Source organism: Tympanuchus pallidicinctus, unplaced genomic scaffold, assembly GCF_026119805.1.
Source record: "Tympanuchus pallidicinctus isolate F22 unplaced genomic scaffold, pur_lepc_1.0 scaffold25, whole genome shotgun sequence".
NCBI classification, from domain to species: domain Eukaryota; kingdom Metazoa; phylum Chordata; class Aves; order Galliformes; family Phasianidae; genus Tympanuchus; species Tympanuchus pallidicinctus.
In genome coordinates this window covers 8,300,846-8,325,500 of record NW_026294742.1, presented here as the reverse complement: position 1 = coordinate 8,325,500, position 24,655 = coordinate 8,300,846, and the positions used below count along the sequence as shown (strand labels likewise).

The following is a 24,655-nucleotide window of genomic DNA, read 5'->3' as shown; positions in this document are numbered from 1 at the left end:
GGATATAATAGAGGAATAATAGAGGATGAGATAAAAATGCTGGAATTCTTGTATGGCATCTGTACGTGAAAGCAGAAATCATTGCATTGTCTATTTGATGACGGGTAAATCTGTGCATGCATGCCGGTATCTGCAGATATATATATATATCTTTTTACCTTTCCTTCTTTCTACATGTGGATGCGGAGATGCGAAAGGATTCACCTTAATGCCACTGAAAAGCGTTAATGGAGAAACGAGGTTGGGATTCTTTTAAAATTGTTTAGAAAGAAAAATGCTCAGGGCTGCAGCACATGCAGCAGCGTGTGACCCGAATGCAGTGCTGGGCGCTGTGCTGAGCGGGTGCTGTGCCGATCCGTGTGTTTGTATTAGGTCAATAAAGATGCTCTGCCGGCTGCATCTGCAGATACAGTAGCCAATTGATCTAATGCAGTTTCTAAAGGCTTTCTATACAGGTGATGTCATCCTTTTAGCTCGGTTCCCCTCCCACTCTCTTTCCTCCTTATTAGATATTTCATCTTGCTGCGGAGCATCCAATCGATGGGAGCTTCTCCTGAGGGAGCTGCTGAGAAGCAAGCAAAGATAGTAGGAATTCGGGCTCCAGCAGGCAGCTCGCTGTAGCCATGGACGAACGGGTTGGTGGTGCATTACAGAAATGTTTTAATTGGAAAAGCTAGGCGTGGATGGACTGTGTCTGACCGATGCATTAGAATACTAAGCAACACTGCAGAGTTGTAAACTGCATTAAAAAAAAAAAAAGAAAAAGGAGGGGTGGGGGGGCAAAAGAGAAAAGGGTTTGTATTGCAGAAGCTTCTAATGCATTCCACAGTGCAGACCTGTTAGAGCACATATCCTGGAGCTACAGTCCGGAGACTAATTCAATTTTTGCAGTTATGATGGACAAGAGTATAAAGAAGAAACTTTAATATCCAGGGTGTGGGATTCCTGAATTGCCTGGGATGCTGAAGAACCTGTGCAAAATTTCATCTCCGATAGGAATGTGAAGTTTCCGAAAAGTGGACCTGAAGATAAGCCACTCGTAAATGCATTTTAGGGAAGAGAAAAAAGGAATTGGAAGAATTCTTATCTCACCTTTTAACGTATTGTTGCTGTAACGTGCAATTTGAATCCATTTCAGAATTAATTCCATCTTAGCAGCACTTTTCAGGTACATGCCTCTTGCCTGGGGGAACCCTTGGATATTTGTATTGGAAGAGCTAGGAAACATTTTGACTTGAATTGATGTGCTTGTTAAAACCGGAACATTTGAATAGGAATTGCTGCTGCTAACTCACTGCAACACTGCAAACTGCTCCGGTACGGGAGAACTGTAATCGAGTTCGGTGTGAAATTCAAGCCTGAGAAGTTGCATACATCTATATTTGCTGCTTTGGTTTATGACTTTTCACAAGAATCCAGGGAGGATTTTACTTGCTTTTTTTTTTTTCTTCCCCCTGTGGCTTTTATTTGAGAAAGGAAACTTTTTTTCTCAGCCTAAGAAATGGCTTTTCTTGTTCGCTGCTACGCCAACTGCCTGCAGCCGTGGGCCTCCAAAGTAAGTAGGATTTTGTGTGTGATGCTTTCTGTGGGCTGCAGTGCATGGGGCTGATGGGGTGCTGCATCTCGGAGCTGCAGGCTCTGTGCTGGGCTCCTCTGCTGGAGTCCTTTCTGAGTGGGAAGGGAGGACCTTGGAAAATTGAGATGGTGTTATGTATACTAATAGCCTGCAAATGGACAGGGGGCATAAAAATGTCATTTTCTTAGGAAATGTTTAAAGCTTGCTTTTTATCCTGTCAATATATGGAGCAAGAGTAATGGAAGCATAATGTTTTTCTGACTGCCTGTATATATTGCTAACTTGAACATATTGATGTCTGAGCCCACTGATGCTCTGACACTGGAGCAGTATGAGGCTGCACTGCTTGCTTCCTTTGTGCAGCGTTGTGGAACTGGTTAATTATTTAGCTGAACTATGAAATCACAATTAGCTTCAAGAGGCACTATTTAGTCTGTTTGAAGATGCCGTATTCGTGTGGGGCTGGGGAAGGAAGGGTGTTTCTTCTAAAGAAGGTAATGAGATCTCGAACGTTCGAGCAGCCCAACCGACTGAGATAAAAGCCTGTAAAGAAATATAAAAGATGCACTGTTTGTCAGGCTGCAGGTTGGTTTGCTCGGAACGTTGCAAGAGTTCCCCGTGTTGTGCTGAGGCTGAGAGCAGTGCCTGCACCCTACACACAAGAATTGCCCTACAAACCTGAGGCCAGGCACACACAGCTTGGAATCTCTTAACAGTTCTCTGTTTGCCTCTGTGAGCTTCTGCCACACAGGGGTGAGGACTGTGCACGTTCCCCGTGTGTCACAGCCAGCAGGCAGCGGGCGAAATCCCTCTGCTCTAGGGACCAGGAGATGAGGCACTGGCTTCACAGCAAGAAATACGCTCTCTAGTTGGTTCCAGGAAGTTTCAGGGACCAAGTGGCACAGCAGTGTGCAGAAACACTGCAGGGAAACCCAGCTGGGTGGGCTTGATGGGTTTCCTTTTTTAGAAATAGGAGCTGACTGTGTGCAGGGGGCAGTGCTGGGATTTAGGGTTTCCATGCAGGGTTGCCAGAATAAAGGTGGGAATTGGGTGTGTGTTCATGGCCCAGCTCAGCAGCGCTGCGTGCTGAGTCTACCGATGCCATTGGCAAAAGCCAAGGGAGCAGCGGGCGCTCAGAACTCATGTGCTGGAACATGTGGCTCTGGCTGTGGGCTCCTTGGGTCCCATTGGACACCCCTCGGTGTCTCCAGTGTATGTGCAGATTCCTTTACTTTGTCTCTTCCTCATCTGCAGACACGCAGTGTGCAGATTTGATTTGATTTCCTGGGGCTTGGCTCACCCGCACCGCCCTTGTAAAGAAGGTCTGAATGCTGCTTAAAAAATGGCAGTGCTTAGTCACGTTTGGGCTTCTGCTGGGGTGGCTCTTTCAGGAGAGTTTGGGCCTAAGTGAGAAACCAAAAAATGAGAAAGCGCTGTGCTCAGATCAGGCTTTGCAGGGGGAAAAATGATTGTAAGGACTTGTGGCCCCCTGTGTCAGCACTGGGGATGGCACCCAGCACATTGCTGCCGTTTGTTCACTCATTTGCAATTCATAAATGAAATGCTGTAAAATGTTGGGCAGCATGGTGGGGTTTTTTTTCCTTTCTTTTGTCGTTGTTGCTGTTGTTTTCTTTCTTTTAAACAATCGCTGCAAGCTAGTAGCTGCTTTTGTGTATCAGTCCTCAGATAATTTGTTGTCTTTGAAACCAACCCAGGAAAAGCAGCTGTTCCCCCTCCTGCAGAACCCCCCAGAGCTCCTTTAAGTCCCCGCAACCCCCAAAGCTTTGGAAACTCATCCATTCCTAAAGCTCTGCAGCTCTGGAAAGTAGGACTGACCACAGCGGTTGTCTGAGTGCCATCTGATCTCATTCCCTTTTCTGAACTTCGTACCGTGTTTTCTCTGTTGGTATTTTATCATAATTTGTATTACAATAAAATAACTGACCTGAGAATTCTAAGTATGCAAGTTCATAACTTTGACTTGGAAATGTCAGGTGTTTTATAACCATGCTCTGTAGCTGGAACTGCTTCTGGCTGCAGCACAGCAAACATCTCATCTTCGCTTTCTCAGTGACTAAACCCAAAGTTCCATAGACTTCTGTGGATATCTGTCCCAGATTTTTAAATTAGATGCTATTAAAGTGTGATGTAGGACAACAGTCTGAAAATGGACGGTTGACTCCATCGTAATTAGAGCTGTTCAGAATGTGGCAGAGTAACATTACATCTATTAAATCAGAGCAGAATGAAGTCACGTTTCTTGTGACTAAGCAGGAAGGTGAGCTGATGTGAGGGCACGCAAAGGAGGGTATGGCAGTGGGTCTTCATGGCTGTCTGGTGACACGGGAGCTGCCTGGGGGAGCGCTGGGAGCTGTTGCCTCTAGAAGAGGAGCCTTGGATGCAGAGTGATCCGTGCCCCTCATCTCCCTGAGAGTGGGTCTGTTCCTTTTGGCTTCCCAAAGTAAAAGGGATGGAGCAGACAGCTGTCTGTTTTCCTGCATTAAAGACTGCAAGAAGGAGGATAAATTAAGAGAAAAATGTCAAGGGTGAGTTTCTGCAGTGCACCTGCAGCCTGGTGTGTGAGCCCTGCCTGCAGGATCGTGCCAGCAGTGATCGGGGCACTGCTGTGGCAGAGGTGTGGGCTGGCCAGGCTGTGTTCACAAGGACATCAAGCACCCAGCTCACATCAAGTGCCTTTGCTATGATGCACAGTATTTGAATGCAAACAAAGTCATGATTTCAAATACATCTCAGCAAGACTTGGATTGTCTTTATAATTCTGACTGTATCTTCCAGTGTCTGCGCTGCACTTTCTGGTATGAGACTTGTAAACACAGACACATTATGAAGTCAGAACTCTTTTTAATGCTAATCCTAGCAATTGAGATGTGTCAGGTCCTCCACTGATAGAAGTGTTATGTACTGCCTAAAATTTCCCAAGCCTAGATTGCATACACAGCTGCCCTCTTAGAGTGGCAGTAGGGCCTGATGGGGAAACACTGTGATTAGACAACATATCCATAAAGGGTAATTAAAAAGGGATGCTTTTGGAGATAATGTGCTTGTTACAGAAAATAAGGATCTTTGACCTAACATCTCAGCTTCTAAATTGTTTGATCCTGGCAGGAAACACCTTCATTTAAGATCCCAGGTGCATATTAAAGTTGTCTTCTGTTGTCAGACAGACACTTACTTTCTCCTTTTTCCAGGCTTCTGTCCTCTTCCTTTCTGCTGCTCAGATAAAATCTATTAATTCTAAGCTTAATAACAAGAGGTACATTTCTTCCATAGAAGTTTGTGACGGGGGTAGAGGAGAAGATTTGGAGCCATTTTCCTTTCCATTCCCATTTCTGCTGCTGTCTGGCAGGGATGTGATGCAAGCTTTAGTTATCCATAAATAAAAGCAGGCTAACATCATCTTCTGATTTCAAAGGGCATCAGTTTGAGATCCTGAGCTGAAACCTTCATGCAATTAAAGATTATTTTTGGCTCATCAGAAAGAAAACAGAGCTTTGATAGCGTGTCCTTGATTTGATTAGTTGTCATCCTTGTCTTTGCTCATGCGCTTGTGTAGAAAGTAGCCCAGGTAGCATGAATTTAAAATATTGCCAGTGCAAACAGAACAACTAACCCTTCACTTTCTTTTTGCAGTAGATTTTAGCAGCATCTTTGTCCTCCTGGCCTTGCCTCTCCATCTGAGCTCCTTGTGCCCAAAGCTGTGTCCCGTGCTGAGCTCTGGCACAGGTGGGACCCGTGGGTGCTCATCAGCCAGGCTCTTGTGTGTGGACAGATGTGGCCTGTGGGTTCATCTGACTTCCCAGTCACTTGCTTTGTGTGGTTTAGATCTCTGGTTTCAGTTATTGAAGTTTTGGCCAGCTCCTCAAAATATTGCTTTTCCATGTTTCCTGATCTCTCCCATCTCCATCCCCTCCAACAGGAGGATTGCTTTCTTGCATGATATTTCAAGCAAAACTCCTTTTTCGTGCACATTTTGCTTGTTAATTTATGAAGACGAAAAATTTTGAATACGAGCACTTTGGCATTTACTCTAGAAAGCCTGAATTTTCTTATACTCCAGCGTACAGTAAGTTGGCGTTAATGCAAGCTCACATCTTACTACTTGCAACAGAAAGCCTTTTCCTGAAGGATTGTTTTTATCGGAAATTGGCTCTTAATATGCAAATAAACATCCAGCTTTTCATTTATTTCCTCTTGGGCTTTGTTTGGTTTGCCTTGTTACAGTTCTGCTCACAGCAGCAAGCTGGCTCGGGACCACCCTGTTCTGTTCCTCACAGCCACGTTCCTGGATGGATGCAGACAAGATGCAGGTGGAGGAATGGTGCTGCTTTGTTCTCCATAGGGCTGAGGGCCTCGTGTACAAGGCAGCAAGCCCAGAGCTGATCCATCACAGTGCCAGAGTGGCACAGCTGTGGGGCGCTGGTGGCCTTGGCGCTGCCTCCTGGGGCCGCCCAGCACTCGCTGTCCCTGAGGGGCTGGAACTGCCATCACTACGATGCTTTACCAATCAGTGGATGTAAGAACTTATAAATTATGCAGCCGAGATGAAGCTCAGTGTAAATCTGGCATTTTGCATGTCCGTGGATGAGAGCTCCCCAGGCAGCGGGCTGCTGCCTCCTGCTCCGCTGCCAGGGCTGCCATGGCTCTGAAATGTGGGTTCCATGTGGGATTTGGAGCATTCAGAGCTGTCATCACTCCTTGTGTGCTGCCATAGCTGGTTAGCCCAGGCTCCTTCTAGTCTCGCAGTATGTTGGTTTTTCAGTGATGAGGACAAATGGCAAAATTCAAACTTGGGCACTGAAAATAAGACTTCTTGAGCATTGCTATTGTAACGTTTTCATAATAAGAAAACACAGTTCTTGGTGTTTTCAAATGCTGTATAGCCCATAGAACAAAACAGAGTTGATCTGTATTAATTGGCGGTAAGAAAAAAACAACATCACAAAGCAAACAAACGAAAACTCAACAAAACAAATGCAATTTCTGGTTACACGTTGGCTGTTCCCAGGATTACGGAGCTCCAGTGGCACTCTTGGTTTTCATACCAAAGTTTTTCTCAGCCAAAGTCCACCCTTATCTCCAACACTGAGACATTTGTGTGTCAGATGCTGAGCATTACCGTGAGTTAAAGCGTAGCGGTAATCTATTATTTAAACATATGAAAGCCAAATTAAAATTGCATTACGTATGTGGTTTAAGGCAACACCAGAATTCCATTTGAAATTCTGTCCTCATGTCACCCTGTTGTAACTAAGGAGATGTCATACTTGTGAGGATGTTTCCCTGCATGGGATGAGCCGTGCAGACCAAGAACCTCTCAGCTGCTGTGGGCACAGAGCAGCCTTAAAGGATTTTGCATATTTTTTTGCTTCTTTCTGCTTTGTTTTCCTATTTTCTTTTGAAAGCCTGGGGTTATTGTGGGAAGGCTAGAAAGGCAGGTTTAAGGCACTGGAAGGCTGTCATGCGTGCAGTGGGCTTGGTCCCTGTTTCTTTGAGACTCAGAGTAAGTAAACGCTGCAGTAATGAGCTGAAGTAAGATATGAAATAAAATTGCCAGCAAGTGCCTCCTTTGTACATTTCAGAAAGGAGAGCTGCCTGAGAGGTTTGGTTCCTTTTTTCTTTGCATGGTGTTATTGGAGGCTACAGGATTTGAGCTGAACCCATTGGGCAAATATTTGATCCTTCAGAAGGTGAACATCAGCCCTGAGCTGAGTTCTGAGGCTGCACGCTTTGGGAATTCAGTTCCAGGGCTGGGCATCGCCTTCATGGAGTCAAAACAATAATAATAATAAATCATTGCTGCTCTTTAAAAATCTGAAGAAATCTTTTGCTCCCTGTGTGGAATAGCTGTGGTAAGGAGGAAATGGTTTTGTTTGCATTAAGTCGGTGGATGACTGATGTCAGCATACATAATTGAGCTGGGCTCGTTTTGCCCTCTGAGGAGCAGCTTTCTGCTCTCCCATTAGCACAGCTCTGTATGTATTTTATACTTACATCTCTAAATTGGAGCAGAACTGTGGCTTGTGTGCAAAAAGTAGATGTAAAACAGAGTTTATTTGTAATAATTACTTAGAGAAAAGGGCTAATGAAACACTGAAAAATAACTTTAGAGAACACCAGTGGCAAATAAAATGTAGAAGACAGGGTTTGATCAAGCTGAGGGTGTGTGTGAAGCAGCACTGATGGTGGAGCTGGTGAGATGAAGGAATGGAGAAGGTACAGCAGAACCTGTGCCAAGGAAACTCAGAGCAGTGCTCCTGTGCTAAGCAGAGCTGCTGCCTGAGGATTGGGACAGAAGTGAGGATGTACCTTTAGCTTTCTAGAAGTCATGGTTTGGTTTGTAGGAAAGGTGTCAGAGGTGTGCATGGCATTGGCCAGGGGAGAGGAAGGCTGCCTGGAGGCTGGAAGTGCAAATAGGAATGGAAATGCAGAAACGTGGGCAGAGCTAGTTCATTCCAGTGGCAGCTCTGTGAAAGGGCTGGAATCAGGGGCATCAATGAACAACAAGCGTTTGAAGGGAAGGAGGGAGCCTTCTTTAACTCACAGGTTGTAATGGGCTGAACTTTCTGCATCAGCCAAGAAAGAAAAACTGCTGCACTGGGCTGTGATGGAGCTCGAGTGTGAGCATTTCCCAAATCTCAGGGGTTACCAAGTGCTGTCACAGTTAATGCCCTCGGGGTTTGTTAATGGGTTCCAGCTTAAAACAGTGGCAACTCCTTAATGGAAAATCCCACGTGAGAAGGCACACATCCTTTATTTTGCTTTAAATGGGGACTGTGAGGTGGCATGCAGCCGGTGGGCGCGAGGGCCGCGCGGTCTCCTCTGCTCTGTTCCAGGGATATCAGCCCCGTGTTGTTTCTGGACATTGCTCATGCTGGCAACGTTTCAGGGAACTTCAGAAAAAGCAAATAAGGTGTGAAGTTACCGACAGTCTGTAAAAGCAAGGACAAAACCTGCTTACGCAGCCTGCAGAAGGACAGAGCGTTCCTGCGTCTGAGGCTGGCGGTGCTTCTCCTGTGTCCTGCAGGCATCGATCTGCAGTGCACATCCCTGCAGGGAGCTCAGGAATCTGGTGGCACGCTCTGCTCCCAAGGAGTAAAGGGCAAGGGGGAGCCTTTATTTCCTTACGGTTCGTTTTTCTTCCTCTAATTCCTGCTTTTGGAGGATGCTGTCTGCCAGGAGATTGGCACAGACTGTGCTTCTTCAGTAGTTCTGCTTCTGGTGGTGAGTCCTTTGGTTGTTATCCTCGTTGCAGAGTGACTCCGTGTGTATTCCATAAACCAAGCCAGGCTTCTTTTACAGATACTGAAAGTCAGTGTGTGGGTCTCTTGTCCTCCTTTGTGTTAGTTGACGTTGCTAATTTGTGTTGCAAATGCCCTTCCAACCTCTGTTCTAAGGTTATCCAAACTGTTTAAGGAAACGCTGATACCTATTTTCAAAACTTGCAAAGTCACTGACGTGGCTTCTCAGTAGGACAGGTACAGCAAATTTGGTCCCATAGGAAAAGCAGCACGAAGAGCATGGACCCCTGTGCCCAAAGACGTGTCTCAGTCCTTTCTCTGCAAAGAACAGGGAATGCAGAGACTAGATTCTCACTTTATCCCTCTTGCATGTTAGCTTCTGCCCACTAGTAACTCATGACTTCGGTGGCTGCTTTCTCTTTGTGTAAATTCTGCAATAACTTTTCCACAGCCTTCATTTTTAGGCATTCCCAAGAAGCACATCAGGAGAAATTTATCCTTGGGGTAAAGCTCGTTGTGAGCATGCTTCTCAAGAGGAGATTGGTGATCAGCATGTAAGAAGATCCCATAATGCTGCACAGGACATGTGCGGTCTTAAAAATCTGCCCTAGCAAAATGAGCTTTTAATTTAATTTCCAAGTGTTCTGTGATTTCTCTTTTGAGAGTCAGCGGTGCTTACATCAGAAGGGAATGTCACTGCAGACGTGCTCTACTTGGGGCTGTGGGAATGGTCTGCTCCCTAGGGAAACACAGCGTATGTCACGGGGAAGGTTGGCACATCACTTGTGTATCCTGCGTCATCAGAGGTATGGATCTATTGATGCAAAGCTAAATGAATTATATAGACTGATTTAGAAAATGAATGTTAATTGAGAATTCCTGTTCAGACACGCACGTCCCGCTAACGTGGTGGGTTTTGCTGTCTTTGCATTGTTGGCTATCAGACACCTCAGTCTGGATGTCTGGAAAATGTGATGCAGGGAGGTGCTGCTCCGTAATGCACCGAGTAGCAGGAAAATGAGGTGGAAATTTGTGTGTGTAAAACTCAGAGGGGTCGAAATCACTGCAAAGCAACGATGGATGTGGGGGGAAAGGACTGAGCTTTGGAAGTTTGGGTAGGTTATGATGAGAGAGTGTGCAGCTGGTTGGTTCACTGCTCATCCTAATGGACATGGGAAGCTCAACTTATCTGCTAGGGGATAGAGAGCAGCAGGAAAACAGTTGTGTTTTTAGGAGGATATTGTGGCATTCAGTCTCTCTGTCAGAAGTTTGGACTAGAAAGTGGTAGAGGAGGATGCATGCTTTGGGTGCTGTACAGAGCTTATCTGCCTCATGAAGGACAGCTGTAGACAGAAACAATCGTTACAAAGTAATTCAGGGATTTTTACAGCGTGTTTCTACATGCTGAGTGGCTCTTCTCCATCCCATGCTGACAAATGCTTGCTGTGTTAGCCATTTAGCAGAGTGGTACATATGGCGAAATGAATAATTTAGATGGAAGTCCCAGTTCATACACCTAGCAATGGCACGAAGTCTGAACCTCCAGATGAGAGAGAAATTGGTTGTTTTAATGCTAAGACCACAAATATTCACTTTCCTGTGATGCACAGAACGCTTTGTGTCATTGGTTGTGTAGAAAGCTGTCGTGGAACCAAAGACAGCCATGGTTGTTGAGCATGGTGCTCCTCCTGGTGGGTTATCTGTCCTCTTGCCTTCAGCCAACAGCTGCCAGGTCTGGGGGCGAAGGCAGTATTTTTGGGTGGGGAAAGGAAGCACCAACACTTTTTCCTAAGAGTTTCAGTAGCAGTGAATGTAATACTGTGAATGTCTCCTTCTGAAAACACAAGCAATGAGTCTTTGCTGGGTGCTGCCTGCTGAACAGGAAGGAATATGCAATTTTCTCTAATTTTTTAGTGTCTGGTTGTGGTGTGTAGGCGTGATTCCATGCTGTGTGAGGTAAGTACTGCATTTCTAGCCACAGCATGCATCTCTAGACTGGCTGGGCAAGTGTGTTGGCTCTTGGATGGAAACCTCAGCAGTGTCTGGGAGGAATCGCATCGCTGCTCTGCTCCTGTCATGCAGTCAGTCTGAGGAAGTTCATAATTCTAAATAAGATCAAGATGTCTCGATTCACCTTTGTAAAACATAAATGTATCTCTTTTGGAGGTATATCTGGGTAAGGGAAGAGCAGAGCTGCTCCATGGAGCACCAGCACACCAAACACCAAACTGCTGCGCTCAGTCAGTGTGCTGCATGCTGTTCCTTAATTCTGTTTACAATAAATAAAATAATTGATTGAAATGCAGTGCACATTCTGAGTGGTTAATTAGGAGATGAACAATTTTGGAACAGATTATTGGGTATATAAGATTTTTCTTTCTTTTTTTTTTTGCACTGTTTCTGAAAGATTCTAGTGTGGCCATAGGTGAATGTTGCTGTGATGGACTTGTTTCCTTAATACCCATTCTTCCAAGATACTGACGCATTTGGAACAAGCATTTTAAGTTTCTCCCATATAAAAACCTCAGCTGAACAGGGGAATGCTTTGCAGCAGTAGCTCAGGCAATTCCAAAATGCTTTCAGCAGCATCATTACCACATCCAGTGAGTCCACCCCGCGTCCGCTGCTGCAAAAGCATCCGCTCCTCGTAGTGCTGCTTAGTGAGTTCTGAAGGGAAGAAAATTGCTTTGGGTAATAAAAATGACACACAAAAGACAGAAGCTGTGATTTATTTTGGGAGATTGAGTAGAGTGGCAAGCAGCACTTTAAAGGTCACTTGTCTCAAATAAACCTTATATCTCTCTCAGATTTAAAGAGATGCTGCAGTGTTTCCTTACACCTAGCTTGCATTAAATGTCTTTCCCAATAACATATGGCAAAGTCCAGCTGGAGCAGCGTGGGTGCCCATGTGCTTTATAGGTGATGGAAATTAATGTGAGTGCTGGCTGGGGGAGCGGAGATCAGTTCTAAGTGATTAATGACTTGATTAGAAGTACTCCTCTGGGGAGGAGTGGTGGTGGTTTGAGTTAGTCTTCAGTGTGCATTCGTGAGAAGTACATACAAATGGCACACCTGGCTTTCCTTTGTTTTGAGAGCTCCGTTTTGTTCCTGCAATGCTTCTCAGCCTCAGCACATAAAACTGCCTTTGTCACACACATCTCACATGTTGCACTGCCAGTTACAGCAGGTGGGCTGGCGTGGCACTTTGGCAGCAAAGCTTTTTGGGGGAGAGCTGCAGGGAAACGCATCGAGTCGGTTCTGCTCCTGATCCCACTCCTTCCTCTCCTGAAGGTCTCAGAGCCATTCCCAAAGGCTGCAGGGCTTTGTGAGCCTGACAAGCAGAGCTGGAATTCAGCTTCCACACTTCACCCTGCACTGAGCAGCCTCTATCCACACCACGGGGAACCAGCAGAGCCTCAGGGGCTTAACCAGTGCCTTAACTCAGAAGGCTTTAATGGAAATAGTGGAGTATATTCTGCCTTGCATCCATTAGTGGTGTCTGCTGTTTTTCTGTGTATGGCACAAAAACGTGTGCTGTAAGAAGCATTCATTTGGATTTAAAACAAAGCCAACCAGTGCCCCATCCATGCTGAAGTTGAATCCCACCTCCCTGATGTCAGCTCTCTCCATATACAGATAGGTTCCTTTGCCCCTGGATTGGGTTCTGCCAGCTGAGGGCTTCCACCTTTTTACTGCTGCCCTCAGCAGAGGTTTTTTTCAGCCTGTAAAACTTTTTGGCTGCAAAAAATAGTCTTCAAAGTGTTAGGGGTCCCGTGTGTTTGGATTGAGTTTGCTGCTTGGTATCTACGGCTGGGAGGATGAGTTTGGTTTGCTTTGGTTTTAGTGGCAATTTGTGACAGCTTAACAATCTTTTGCATTTCAGAACTTTATAAGAAATTTCCCTGTTTTTAAATTATGTTCTTCATCCTGGGTTGCAGGATGAGGTGATGTTTAGGACTGTGGCTGGCGTTATTCCTTTGCCATCTCGTTGGCTCTTCGTTTTGCTGCTGTGTGTCAGGGAGCTGCAAAGGGCCAGATCTTTGTTCTCAGGTGATGCATCATTAAACATCAGTCCCACAAGATCACAAGTGTGACTGGGCAGGCTTCATCTAAATTCACATTTTCTCAAAATACGTGTCAGGTTTCAGGTGAAAATTCAGATATTTAACAAAAATTTCATTAAAAACTTTGCATGCAAACCAGATTTATATGACTTTTTTTTTTTTTTTTCTTTTTCCTGCCTTTTCCCCAAATCCCTTTTGTTTACAGCTTCCAGCTGATCTTACCAAGATGCATCTTACAGACAATCCTCACCCTCAGGTGACTCACGTCCCTTCAAGCCAGTCTGGGTGCAGCATTGCCAGCGATTCTGGGAGCAGCAGCCTGTCTGATATCTATCAGGTAGAATTGCATTTGTTTCTTAGTTCTACTTCCCCACCCCCCAGCTGGAAATTGCATTTTGCCTTTCCTAATTGCTCTGGCAGCATTTTGTGCTGCTGTAACGCCGGCTGGTTATCAGAAAGCATGAGGTCAGACGTTCACCACACACGGTTGTTTGTTGTATTTGCTGTTGGCTGCCAGAATTTGGGCGGAAGTCCATCAGGAGCTGCTGCACAGACCTGGTGGGAGCATTTCTGCAGTGACATCTGCATGCTCTTCTGATGGCACTTCCTTTCTGGTTTTTCCTTGGCACACAATCTGTTAGCAGTGAGGTAGGTGACAGTGACCAGATGAGGGGGGTGGTGGCAGTATGTGTGCAGGTGAGCACTTATGTTAGTGCTTGGCTTCTCTGCAGTTTGATTCAGTACTTGCTAAACACGGCTTATATTGGTAAAGAATAAAATATAATAAAAATGAGTGGAGTTGCAGTACAGAGTGCAACAAAACAAATGCAGCAAGTTCTTATCCCATGTGGTATCCTGCAAAAGGAGCTTGGTTCTGGTTTATTTCTTGCTTTATCATATGAAGGGAAGACTCAGAGCTTGGTTTTGATGTGTTTCTTTTCCCCCAGTCTTGTTAACATTAAGAACACCTTGTTCCTGTTCCATTTTCTCTGGAAAAAGAGGAATTGCTTATAGATTGCGTGACACCAAAGCAGTGGCAGTTTATCACTGCCTCCCCTTCCTAATGCTTCTGCAAACCCAGCGCTGCTTTCCACCTCAACAGCTCCCTCCTTGCTTTTCACCTCTCTGTGTACCAGCACGTGTGCTGTTGCTTTTAAAAGACATATGTGGTGATTTATGTGCTGAATTATGGAGCAGATTTCATGAAACCCTTCTGCCTGTTGGGTTCCTTCCTTGGTTATTTGCATTTGTTGCTCACTGCAGATGTCCTGTTCTGCAAACAGAAGCATGTAATAAACACGCTCTCTGCACCCACTGACTGTGCAAATTCCAGTGTTTCTTGTTGGGAATAGAAGTTGAGGAACATCGAGAGATAACTTATTAAGTGCGTTATCTGCAAACGAAGCAGAGCTGCTGCCTCGTGCCAAATTGCAGAGCTAGGTTCATGGGTGCACTTCTGATGGAGGAGTGCAGAAATGGCACGGCCTTTTCACTTCTGAGTTCAGATCTGCTACATTACCAACTAAACAGGAACTGTTGAGTGTTCTGTAGGTGTAGCTGGAATGTAGATACCTGTTCCCCTCTATTGGGGACTGTCTGGGTACAGTATAATAGAGACTGATAGTATGTCTTATTTACAGCAAAGTATTGCAAGTTAACTTTAAAGATAAGGCATTCCAAGTATGTGTTCGTCCCATTCAATCTATTATTTTACTTCTTTCCATTTGCTCTCTACCAACCAGCTCAGAATTACTTTGATTGTCAATAACTCTTTCCAAACGCACCCTGCATTCCTAGCAGCAGCGTGGAAAGATTTTGTTCTTCACATTATTTTTTGGGTTTCTTTTTTTTTTTTCCCCCTTTTCTCCCTTCGAAATTAATTCTCCCAGCTCAAAAAATAATTAGCTGCAGTCACCAGAACCAGCGTGGCTGTGGTACCTGGGCAGCTCACACACTGAGGCTGATGGCACTTTTGCTGGCCTGTCTACCTGAGCCTTTTGGAAGGCTTATACTAAGTGAAAAGCACTTCAGATGTATTATTGATGAAGCAGATGTCGTTCCAGTAAGGAGGGTGCACTCTTATCACCTGTGGTTAAATACATTTGAAATGTTGCATTCCTGCTCTTAAGAAAATGCCAGAAGAGCGTAATGGTTAAACAAAGAAAAATTACCTAAATAAAATAAATGAAGGAGTAGCATTTTAATCTGCACTGCAAAGGTGGTGAAATACATTTATGCCCCTGAAGGAGTTACAAATTTACTCATATTAAAATAGGCTTTTCATGAAGCATTTGGAAAACATTGTCTTTGCTTTTGCTGTCAGTTTCATCTCTGCTGTGTGCCAAACTCTCCAGGACTATCATTAATGTCAAAGGAAGAGTATTTCTAAATAATTTTTATTAATGTAGCCTTGAAATGACCTTTTGAATGAATGATATCATAAGGTTAATTTATAGTGCGTAACGCAACTCTGATTCCAGAGCAGGAAACGGATTAGAATGATAGAATGATAGAAACAAAGGGTGAGACATTTTTTTATTAAGATTTGGAAAGGGTTTTGGTTCATCTGTGTACACTTTATTCATCGACAGCGTTGAAATGAGTTTTCACTTCTTCCAGCTGCTTCTCAGTGCAGGATGTTAGGCAGGAAATGAGCACAGGAGCTGAAGGTGAGCTCAGCAGAAACGAGCCCTGCCTGCAGCACGGCTGCAAACACATTGCATTGAAGCCAAAGCTGCTGAGGAGAATAAATTTATGATGATGTTTTCTCCCTTCACACCTTCATTTATATGTATGTGAAAGCTTTTCCTACTTTTTTTTTTTAAATATATTTAATTTATGTGTTTGTTTTTCTTCAGCCTCTTTCTGACAGTATGCTTCCCTTCAGAGCTCGGATGTTCAGGCTCTTAGGAGAAGCTGTGTGGTTATGCATATAAGTCGAAATGAGGGATTATAACTTCTGCAAACAGCCCCTTGGCCTTGTAATAGGCATCCTCAGGGAAAAGCTATTCTGCAGGTATTACAGTGAGCAAACATTTCCGTTTGCTTTTCCATGGGGTAGGCTCTAAGAAGGCCAGCAAGGGTCGCATAGGCAATCCAGGCTGTAAGTCCAGGCCTGGGTGGGCATGGTCTCATGGTCTCACTTTGAGTGCAATGGAGTTGCTGCCTTTATCAATGACTCCAATGCTCTTCTTTTACCGAGTGACAAATTCTCATCTATTTTTCCTTATCTGTTTAAGATCTGCCAGTGGTTTCTCAGTGTTTTTTTTTTTCTCTTTTTTTTTTTTTTCCATCTCTCATTTGTCACTTCAGCAGTATGTGTTATCTGTGGGCAGCAATGTTACTGCCCAGCAATAGTTCCATCTGTGGTTAAGGATTTTAAGTGAAGATGGATTATCTATAAAATATGCATCAGGGTTTAGGGCTTTACTAACGAGTTTTCTGTCAATTCTGAAGACTTGGACAGCTTTCCCCTGAAAGAATTGACATGAAGGGAAGTAAAAACCCCATGTTCTTAATAGCAGGTTGCACCGAGAGCCATGAGCACTAAAATTACCTGCCATGCAGAGTTATTACAGAACAGAGAGTCCTTCACATGAATACGTGTCAGAATCACCAAAGTTATGAGGGCTCCTTGGCGTCCAAAGCCAATGCAGGCATCTCTAGGAACAAGCTTTACCAAACACAGTCCTGTTGTCTCCTTAAAGAAGTTAACAGGCGATATCAAGTAGAAATGGTGTGATTTTCAAACAGCAAACGAGGGTTTTGACAGTGAGCGTCCTGTGCTGTGCGTGCTGCTGGGTTGGCAGCTGGTATTTTTGCCCAATAGACCCAACCGTGAAGAGCCATATTTGTGCCAACTTTGAGGATTGGAGCTTCTGGTTTATTTGTTGTAAATTAGTGAATTGTTATTTTTCTCTTAAGAATGTAGCTTGATCGGATTGCAACTTATTTATCAGGAAAAGGGAAGATTGATTAATTGTTCCACACAGGCTGTACAGAGCACGTGTTAAATATCACCTTCCTGTAGAACCTGCATCCTCCATTTTGTTGCCTTAGCTTAATGTTATTGAAGTGGGAATTCACACTGTGCTCAGTTTTACTCTGCCTGGGAAATTGAATATGAATTGTGGCTGTTCAGATGAAGAGATGCTGGAAAGGTCTTAGAATGAAAAGCAGCACTGAGCATGTGCTGCCAAGGCTCTCCAAGCACAATTTGCACTTCGGCTTAATTCCAAAACTGTTAATGCGTGAGCTCCATAAGCCAGCAAAGTGATGTAATAAAAACAGATTTAACCCTATGTTTTGCCACCCTGCTCTGTAGGAAATGTTTGTTAAGTCACGTAAACTTCTTTTATTAGGTTTGGTGGGTAATTGTAACAAGGAGGACAAATCCAAAGACCTCAGGAATATACCTGACCTTTTGTCTGCCTGGTGCAGGGGGCAGTGCTGCTCCAGCTGCCCGAGGTCGGGTTTGCATTGGCAGCCCTGTGAGGAGTGGGGGCAGCGCTTTGCTGATCAAATCAACGCTGGCTTTGGTGATGCAACTCAGACTTGAAAACAGCAGTGCTACAGCATTGTGCTGCTTATGTCACGTCTGGAGCTTCGAGCAGGAGACAGGAGACAGCATTAGTAACCGTCCCTGAGTTATTGATAAATATTTCTCACTTCAGAAGAGCAAAGAGCGATCCGTCTCCTTTTTAATATCCTGCCATCAAACATTGGGTTGCACCCAATGGAGCAGAGGCATCTAACAGCTCTGCTCTGTGCTGTAGTCGTCAGCTCATCGCTGGATCTCCAGCCGTTCTCATGTCTGGAAGTGTCTGGAAGTGAAATGTTGTGGGCGCGTCAGGGAATTGGTGTTAATGAACAATATTCTAATTGACTGTGGGGGAAGGTTCCACTGGGGCTCTTCCGATGGTTGTAAAAATGAATGACAATAAAGGAGATGGGCATAGATACTCATAATTCTGCCACCTTCTCAAATGTGTGCCTTTGAAAACGTACCAAAATGGAATATGTGTGTTCAGAATACACCGTGTACCAATGGCACTTTGCAAAACAAAATCATAGAAATTAACGTTCAGACAATTTGTGTCTAACAACTGCCAGTGGGAGTTTGTTTACAGGGGATTTTACAATAGGTGTGCATTGATCAGTTGCATGCTGCATTAAATTAAGACAAAACGATTGAGGAGGTATTTTGTGGAAACTGGAAGTTTGAAACTGCTTGGTTTTGTTTCTTTTTTCTTGCCTTCCATCTGCTTGGAAAGTTATTTTCATTCCATTACATCATTTAAACTTTACATGAGAAAATATTGCAAACATCTTGTGTGATGCTGCTTTTTGGTGCCAGCATTTCTTTATCTTCAACTGTGGCCTCGTGCGTCTGCTCAGTTTGATGTCTATGTTGCCATCTATTGATGACAGCAGAAATGTGTCTATAGACATTGGGTGACCACTGTTATTACTGGATTATTTTACTACTTGGTTAATATTAAGTCTTAAATTGTGAGAAGCCATTTGTTCACGTGAGTTCACAAGGCACTAAGTGCCATAAAGAAGGGAGAATTGGCCAGCAGAGGTAGGAGTAGTCGTCCTGATCTCTGTTTTTCAGAGGCAATTCTCCACCTGACATACTGATCATACACCAAAATCACAAACCATTGCACAATACTGGAACTAAAAGTAAGATCAGATCCCACTCAGCCTGGATTATTGTCCCTCAGTGTCACACAGTTGGTGTCAGTGGGCTTGTGTTGCCTGCAGATCATTGGGAGTGTCATTAGTAAAGAAGGAGAGCACGTGCCCAGTACACAATTCAGAACTGGTGATGGTAATTCAGTAGCATGCTGTTGCTTTATGCCACAGGTATATATTTGTACTGTCTACTTTCTAGTTTAAATTGTTTGTCTTAGAATTTTTTGGTATTATTAACTCTACTAAGATAAGACCAAAATTAATTGAATGAAATCATTGAAGTCTTTATCTGATGGATGTCTTCTCTGTAGGCTACAGAAAGTGAGATGGGAGATGTTGATTTAACAGGTCTTCCTGAAGCACCTGTAGACTCTGAAGATGAAGAAGAAGAGGAAGATGAAGATATTGACAGAACTTCAGATCCACTTCTAGGGCGAGATGTTGTACGAGAGTGCCTTGAGAAAGAGCCTGCAGATAAAACTGATGATGACATTGGTGAGGAGAAAACAAGTAGATCTTTGTGTAAACCTGTGTCGTGTAACTTCAGCCAGAGAGCGTACATGTAAACTGTTGACTTAATGTTAAATGTGTATCGTCATCATTATGAATGATGCCTTCCAGAGATCACTTTGCACTGGGAATACTGCTAATTACATGTTTTTTCTTCTATCTGAAGAGTATTTGTTCTGAGAACTCAAGTATTTTGAAAAAACAGTCTTTGAAACTTACTATGTGTTCAGTGTTACAATCATTGTATCTGTTGATAGGAGGGTAACGTGGTAATTTTGACTGCCTGTGACTGTTGAATTAATTAAGTATGGAATGTTGAAGAGAACATGCTGGTGCTGCAGTGTAGATAAGCTTAATCGTGAACTGCAAAATATTTGAAAGGAAAATAATTCATTGCAGTGCCTAACTGGAAATTGGCATTAGTTTAATGGCAAAATTTAGGTTCTGCTATACTTTTGATTACTTCTGTGAACTCTGAAATGCGTTTTGTGCTCTTGATAAGCTTATAATTACTGTACAGTACAAGTGTTTTTACTTCTTCTAAATGTTTGAAGCTGAAGTGCTTTTACACTTAGCTAGATTGCTGCCTTAAGAGTCAATCAGGGCATGATCAGGACTGTGGAGCCAAGGTTTTTTCCCCAAGTTTTGATGACAAAACACGTACTGGGCTCATTTAGCTGCAGGCACTAACAAGGATTGTAACACCACTGAGCAGTTCCTTCCGTGGATTAATCTGAGGTTTAATGTACCTGTGGGAGGGCATGATATCTAAGGAACCCCTGGGCTTTGCAGTCTTCATACCAATGTTTCCTTTGTCTAACAGAGCAATTATTGGAGTTTATGCATCAACTCCCTGCCTTCGCAAACATGACGATGTCTGTAAGAAGAGAACTTTGCTCAGTGATGATATTTGAAGTAGTGGAGCAAGCGGGAGCCGTCATACTTGAAGATGGCCAGGAGGTAAGTAACCATCTGCAACACAGTTGAAGCACGATGGGCAGAAGGCTGCAGGTGGTGAGGGGCTGGGGAATGTTCTCTGCTGCTCTCTCACTCCTGAAAGCTAGAGAATTCCTCATCTCTTATCATGACCCACTTCCAAATTCCCTAAACCTTAGTCCATCTGTGTGTTAGATCCTGCCTGCGTGCTCTTGACTTCCTTGTTCAGGACTTCACTGTGGTTGAGTATAGAAAAAAAAAACGAAAACAAAACCAGCATTCAGTAATTCATGCTGTGGATTACTGTAAGTGCTAAAATTTAAGACTTTATTTTGGAGATCACTTGTGCAGAAGAATGCATAATTTCCATTGGTCAAATAACTCTCTTCTTACAATGTAAGAATCTCCATAATCGTGGAGATGGATCCTTGAATAGGATGTAGGTACCATAACCTAAATATCTACATTGGAAGCAGTTGCCAGTTAGGCAGTGGTTGGACTCCCAACGCTGGTGCTCTGAATTCTTACCTGCAGCCTCTCCCTGTCCTTCGATCCAGAGATGTGGGATAGCTGGAGCCCATCAGTGCTCTGTGGGTGCTGAATGTGCTCTTGTTTCCAGTAGTGACCAAGTGGGGGGAAGAGCCCTCATGCTCGTTAAATAGTATAAATATACTGTAGCAATTAGCACACTGATTAAAAAGCAATCTATTCATCAGCATTGCTCCCTACTGAATTAGTACTGAAATGAAAGAAGAATGCTGAAAAGCATTCTTGTTTCAGTCAGCTTTATTGCTTGCTTTACAGTACACATTTCTGGTGAATTACATGTTGCAAAACTGTGGTGGCAACAAACTGGAGACTGCAAGAATAAAGCTTTCTGAGATCAGAGTGCTGGAACAGCTTATACAATTTGTTGAAGGAGCTTCACTTTTTAAATTGGTTTTTCACTCCCTCTAGCTCGATTCTTGGTATGTTATTTTAAATGGCACAGTGGAAATCAGCTATCCTGATGGGAAGAGCGAGAGCCTCTGTATGGGAAATAGTTTTGGGATTACTCCCTCTTTGGACAAACAGTACATGAATGGAGTGGTCAGAACCAAAGTAGACGACTGTCAGGTAAGATGTGTACATCTAGCTCGTATTTCTAAACATCCAATAAGAGACAGCAAACTTCTTTCATCTTAAGGCATGATTGTTATTCCAGGAGCAGAAGAAAGGAGGTTGGTGTTGGATGGGCCTGGGGCTCTGCCTGTGTATAGGATACACATATAGGATAGTTGTACACTGAGCAGCGGAGATTTATTCTACATTGCTGTTGTGTGAGAAACAGGACCTTTTGCTTTCTGTTGAAATGTAACTTCGGGTGTAACCTTAGTTCACCCTAGCTGTGCTGTGTGTGTGATTGAAGCGCAGTAAGAACAGATAAACAGACAATAGCCATGTCCAGCTTTTGCAGTGTTTGTTCCCTGTATGATTATCATGTTTTGGAGACAAAACGTGCTGATTAGTGTTATTTTCCTCTATTTATAACTTTCTGGTGTAGCTGGGCAGAACAGACTGGGGCTGATAACAAGTACTGTGCTGTGGTGGTTGTGTCAGAGCAGCCCAGAGATGGGGCACAAGGATGCATTCATGTTTTGAGTATTTATTAATGATCACATGTTGTCTGGGACAGTTTGTGTGTATAGCCCAGCAAGACTACTGGAGAATTCTGAACCACGTGGAAAAAAACACTCATAAAGTTGAGGAAGAAGGAGAGATTGTTATGGTAAAGGAACACAGGGAGCTGGATCGCAGTGGAACCAGAAAAGGACACATCGTTATCAAGGTGAGTTTCTTCTCATTCTTTCCATTAATCTATTAAACCTTTAATAATTAAACCTTTGTTCATTTTGGTTTAAATCTGGAACTCCTGTTCACTGTTGTCTGTCTCACCTCGAAAATTTAATTCTAAGGAATTTGTATTGCTCTGCAAAAATCTACTTCCATACGTCTTTTAATCAATGTAGACCTTTGGGGTTTGCACTGACAGCACTTCTTCTGTAGTGGTTTGGCTTCTGTAGTCTGAAAGAAGAGCTTAAACTGTAATAAACAAAGTTATCACAGAATCACAGAATTGTGGGGGTTGGAAGGGACCTCCAGAGATCATCGAGTCCAACCCCCCTGCCAAAGCAGGTTCCCTACACCAGGTAAATGGCTTTTAGGAGATGTTACTCATTGTTCTGGCCAGTTACAAGCTGCAAAATGGTCTGGGAGGAACATGAGGATTTGATTTAAATATATTAGCACAATTTTTTTTCCTTGGGTTTTCCAAAACTGAAGTTTGGAACATGGGGACTCTCTGAGAAAGGTACCGGCAGGAGATGTCAGCTGTATTTGCATTCCATTTTTAAGGCAACACCTGAGCGGCTCATCATGCACTTGATAGAAGAGCATTCTATTGTGGATCCAACTTACATCGAAGATTTCCTTTTAACGTACCGCACGTTTCTAACGAGCCCCTTGGAAGTTGGGAATAAACTCCTGGAGTGGTTCACAGTGGACAGCCTCAGGGATAAGGTGGGTTCCAGCCTCCGGGCTGTCATACGCAGGCATGGTGTTCTCTGCAAAGTGTCACTGCTTCTCTTCTGCAGGATGGTTGCCTTTTTAATTTTAAGATTTGAACTCCTGTCTCTCTGAAATTCTTCTTGTTTTTTTACCAGCGCCTTGGGGGATCTTTTTGTTCATGATTTCTTGGATATATCACCCCTGTTCTCACGTCAGCCTTGTGTTCACCTTCTGTAGTTGTTGTTTGTAGAGTTTTTTGGTGTTTTGAACATCTTAGAGCAGCTTACTGAGAAGCCTGTACTCAAAGCAAACTGTGCTGCTGATAACTCTTCCATGAACAGAACCACGTTCAACTGTGTGTAACTGTATGCAGATGCGTATGGAAAATTTACATGGTTTGGAACTTGTACTCGTATCCAGTTTGTTGAAAATGGTGGCAGTAAAATTCTTGGCTATCAGTTTTATATGTTTGAGATGGAGCCGAAGGAAACTCAGCTATGGAGGCAAAGCAGGTTTTTGTGGAAGAAGTTGGCTGTGCTCCTTCACTATGGTTACTGCTGCTCCCTTTTTCCTTGTTCTCCTTCTGGCAACAACTGTTGGGTTTGTTTTTGAGAAAATGAATGTAAAGGAGGAAAGTAAAAGAAAGCAATCTCAGCAAATAGAAGAGGAAGTTGTTATTTTTAGAAGAGAAGCTGCCCTGGATTAGCATTTCTTGATAGCGCGGATGGATAAAGCAGTTGTCAGATTGAATTCCTCATGAGTAGCTCACAACTGTCACACACATAAATGCAACCCAAACAATTAGCTTCAAAACTTAGAAGCAAGTTTTTTATTGTTACATTGTACAGCTTCCTAGGAGAGGATGTAATTAGGAGGCTTTAAAAGGATGTGTTTTAGGAAAGGCAAAAGGAAGAGAGAACTGAAGGTAGATGACTGTGCCGCTGAGTACTGGGTGATGTAATCAGCCAGATACAGGGATGTCTGATGCTTGGTTTTTTCATTCATCTCCACAAGGAGAGGAAATCAGGAGTTGATTTCAAGTGCAAATGGCTTCTGCTGAGGAATGCATTAATCTGTGCTGTGTTATTCTGTCGTGTCCTTGTATTCTTTTTTCGCTTGTAGATTACAGCCTGTAGGAGAAAAAACATTTTGATGTGTGCTTTTATTTTTTTAGGTTACCAGAGTGGTTTTACTGTGGGTGAACAATCATTTCAATGACTTTGAAGGTGATCCTGCTATGACTCGATTTCTGGAAGAGTTTGAAAAGAACTTAGAAAATACGGTAGGAGTGAGAAAGGACAACTGTCACACCTCTAACATTCTGCATTTCCATTTTCCAGCGTGTCTGCAAGGGTTAACACATTGTAGTCCATAAGAAAGCACTGAAGAGGTGGCTTTTAACATGGGTGTATTTGCTATAAAATATATATTTAGGTACAAAGCTCTCATAAAATAGTGCACATGGCACTCATTTCTGTGTCTTCGCATCACTGCAGAAGGTTTATTAAGAACTGGATGCATAGAATCGTAATTTCTCTTTCTGACACTTTTTTTTTCCTACACAACTTTTTTTCCATTTCTACCAGCAGAAACATCACACTCGGTTTCATGTCTCTTGTGTTACAGAAAATGAAGGGACATCTCAGATTGCTGAATATTGCTTGTGCTGCCAAGGCAAAATGGAGACAAATTACCTTGCAAAAGCCTTCTAGAGACTCCCCTCTCTTTTTTAGCCTTCTTGGAGGAAGTGACAAAGGTTTTGGTATCTTTGTTGAGACTGTGGAAATTGGCAGTAAAGCTGCAGAAGCTGGACTCAAGCGTGGTGATCAGGTAGGAAATGTAAAGCTAAGTTAATTTGAAACATCCATCTCTTAATTAAAAAACTCTGGTTTAGCCAACTGTATTGTTTCCAAGAAAAAGATCATCCTGTTGACTGTTAGTTAAGAGTGGGGAAAAAAAAAGCAAAAATACCAATACTTTAGGTTTGTATGTTTAATATGCATTCCTATTGAATAGTATTCGAAATATCTGAAGTGTTTAGGTATTTCAAAAACAAAAAGCAG

At 43.4% G+C, this 24,655-nt stretch overlaps 1 protein-coding gene across 12 annotated transcripts in view; it reads left to right on the top strand.

The window, feature by feature from the left end:
* Positions 1-24,655, top strand: part of RAPGEF6 (Rap guanine nucleotide exchange factor 6) — a 105,178-nt gene that overhangs the window by 46,391 nt on the left and 34,132 nt on the right. For 8 of the 12 annotated variants that reach the window (XM_052689627.1, XM_052689634.1, XM_052689623.1 and 5 more), the window contains exons 7-14: positions 13,105-13,236; positions 18,911-19,094; positions 19,933-20,069; positions 21,003-21,161; positions 21,721-21,873; positions 22,440-22,604; positions 23,767-23,874; positions 24,219-24,422. In XM_052689627.1, the coding sequence (XP_052545587.1) occupies positions 13,105-13,236; positions 18,911-19,094; positions 19,933-20,069; positions 21,003-21,161; positions 21,721-21,873; positions 22,440-22,604; positions 23,767-23,874; positions 24,219-24,422 (1,242 nt within the window). Of the gene's footprint in view, positions 1-732; positions 1,556-8,580; positions 8,819-13,104; positions 13,237-13,406; positions 13,548-18,910; positions 19,095-19,932; positions 20,070-21,002; positions 21,162-21,720; positions 21,874-22,439; positions 22,605-23,766; positions 23,875-24,218; positions 24,423-24,655 lie in introns of those variants that run through there. The other 4 variants (XM_052689630.1, XM_052689631.1, XM_052689632.1 and 1 more) reach the window with 4 other exon arrangements.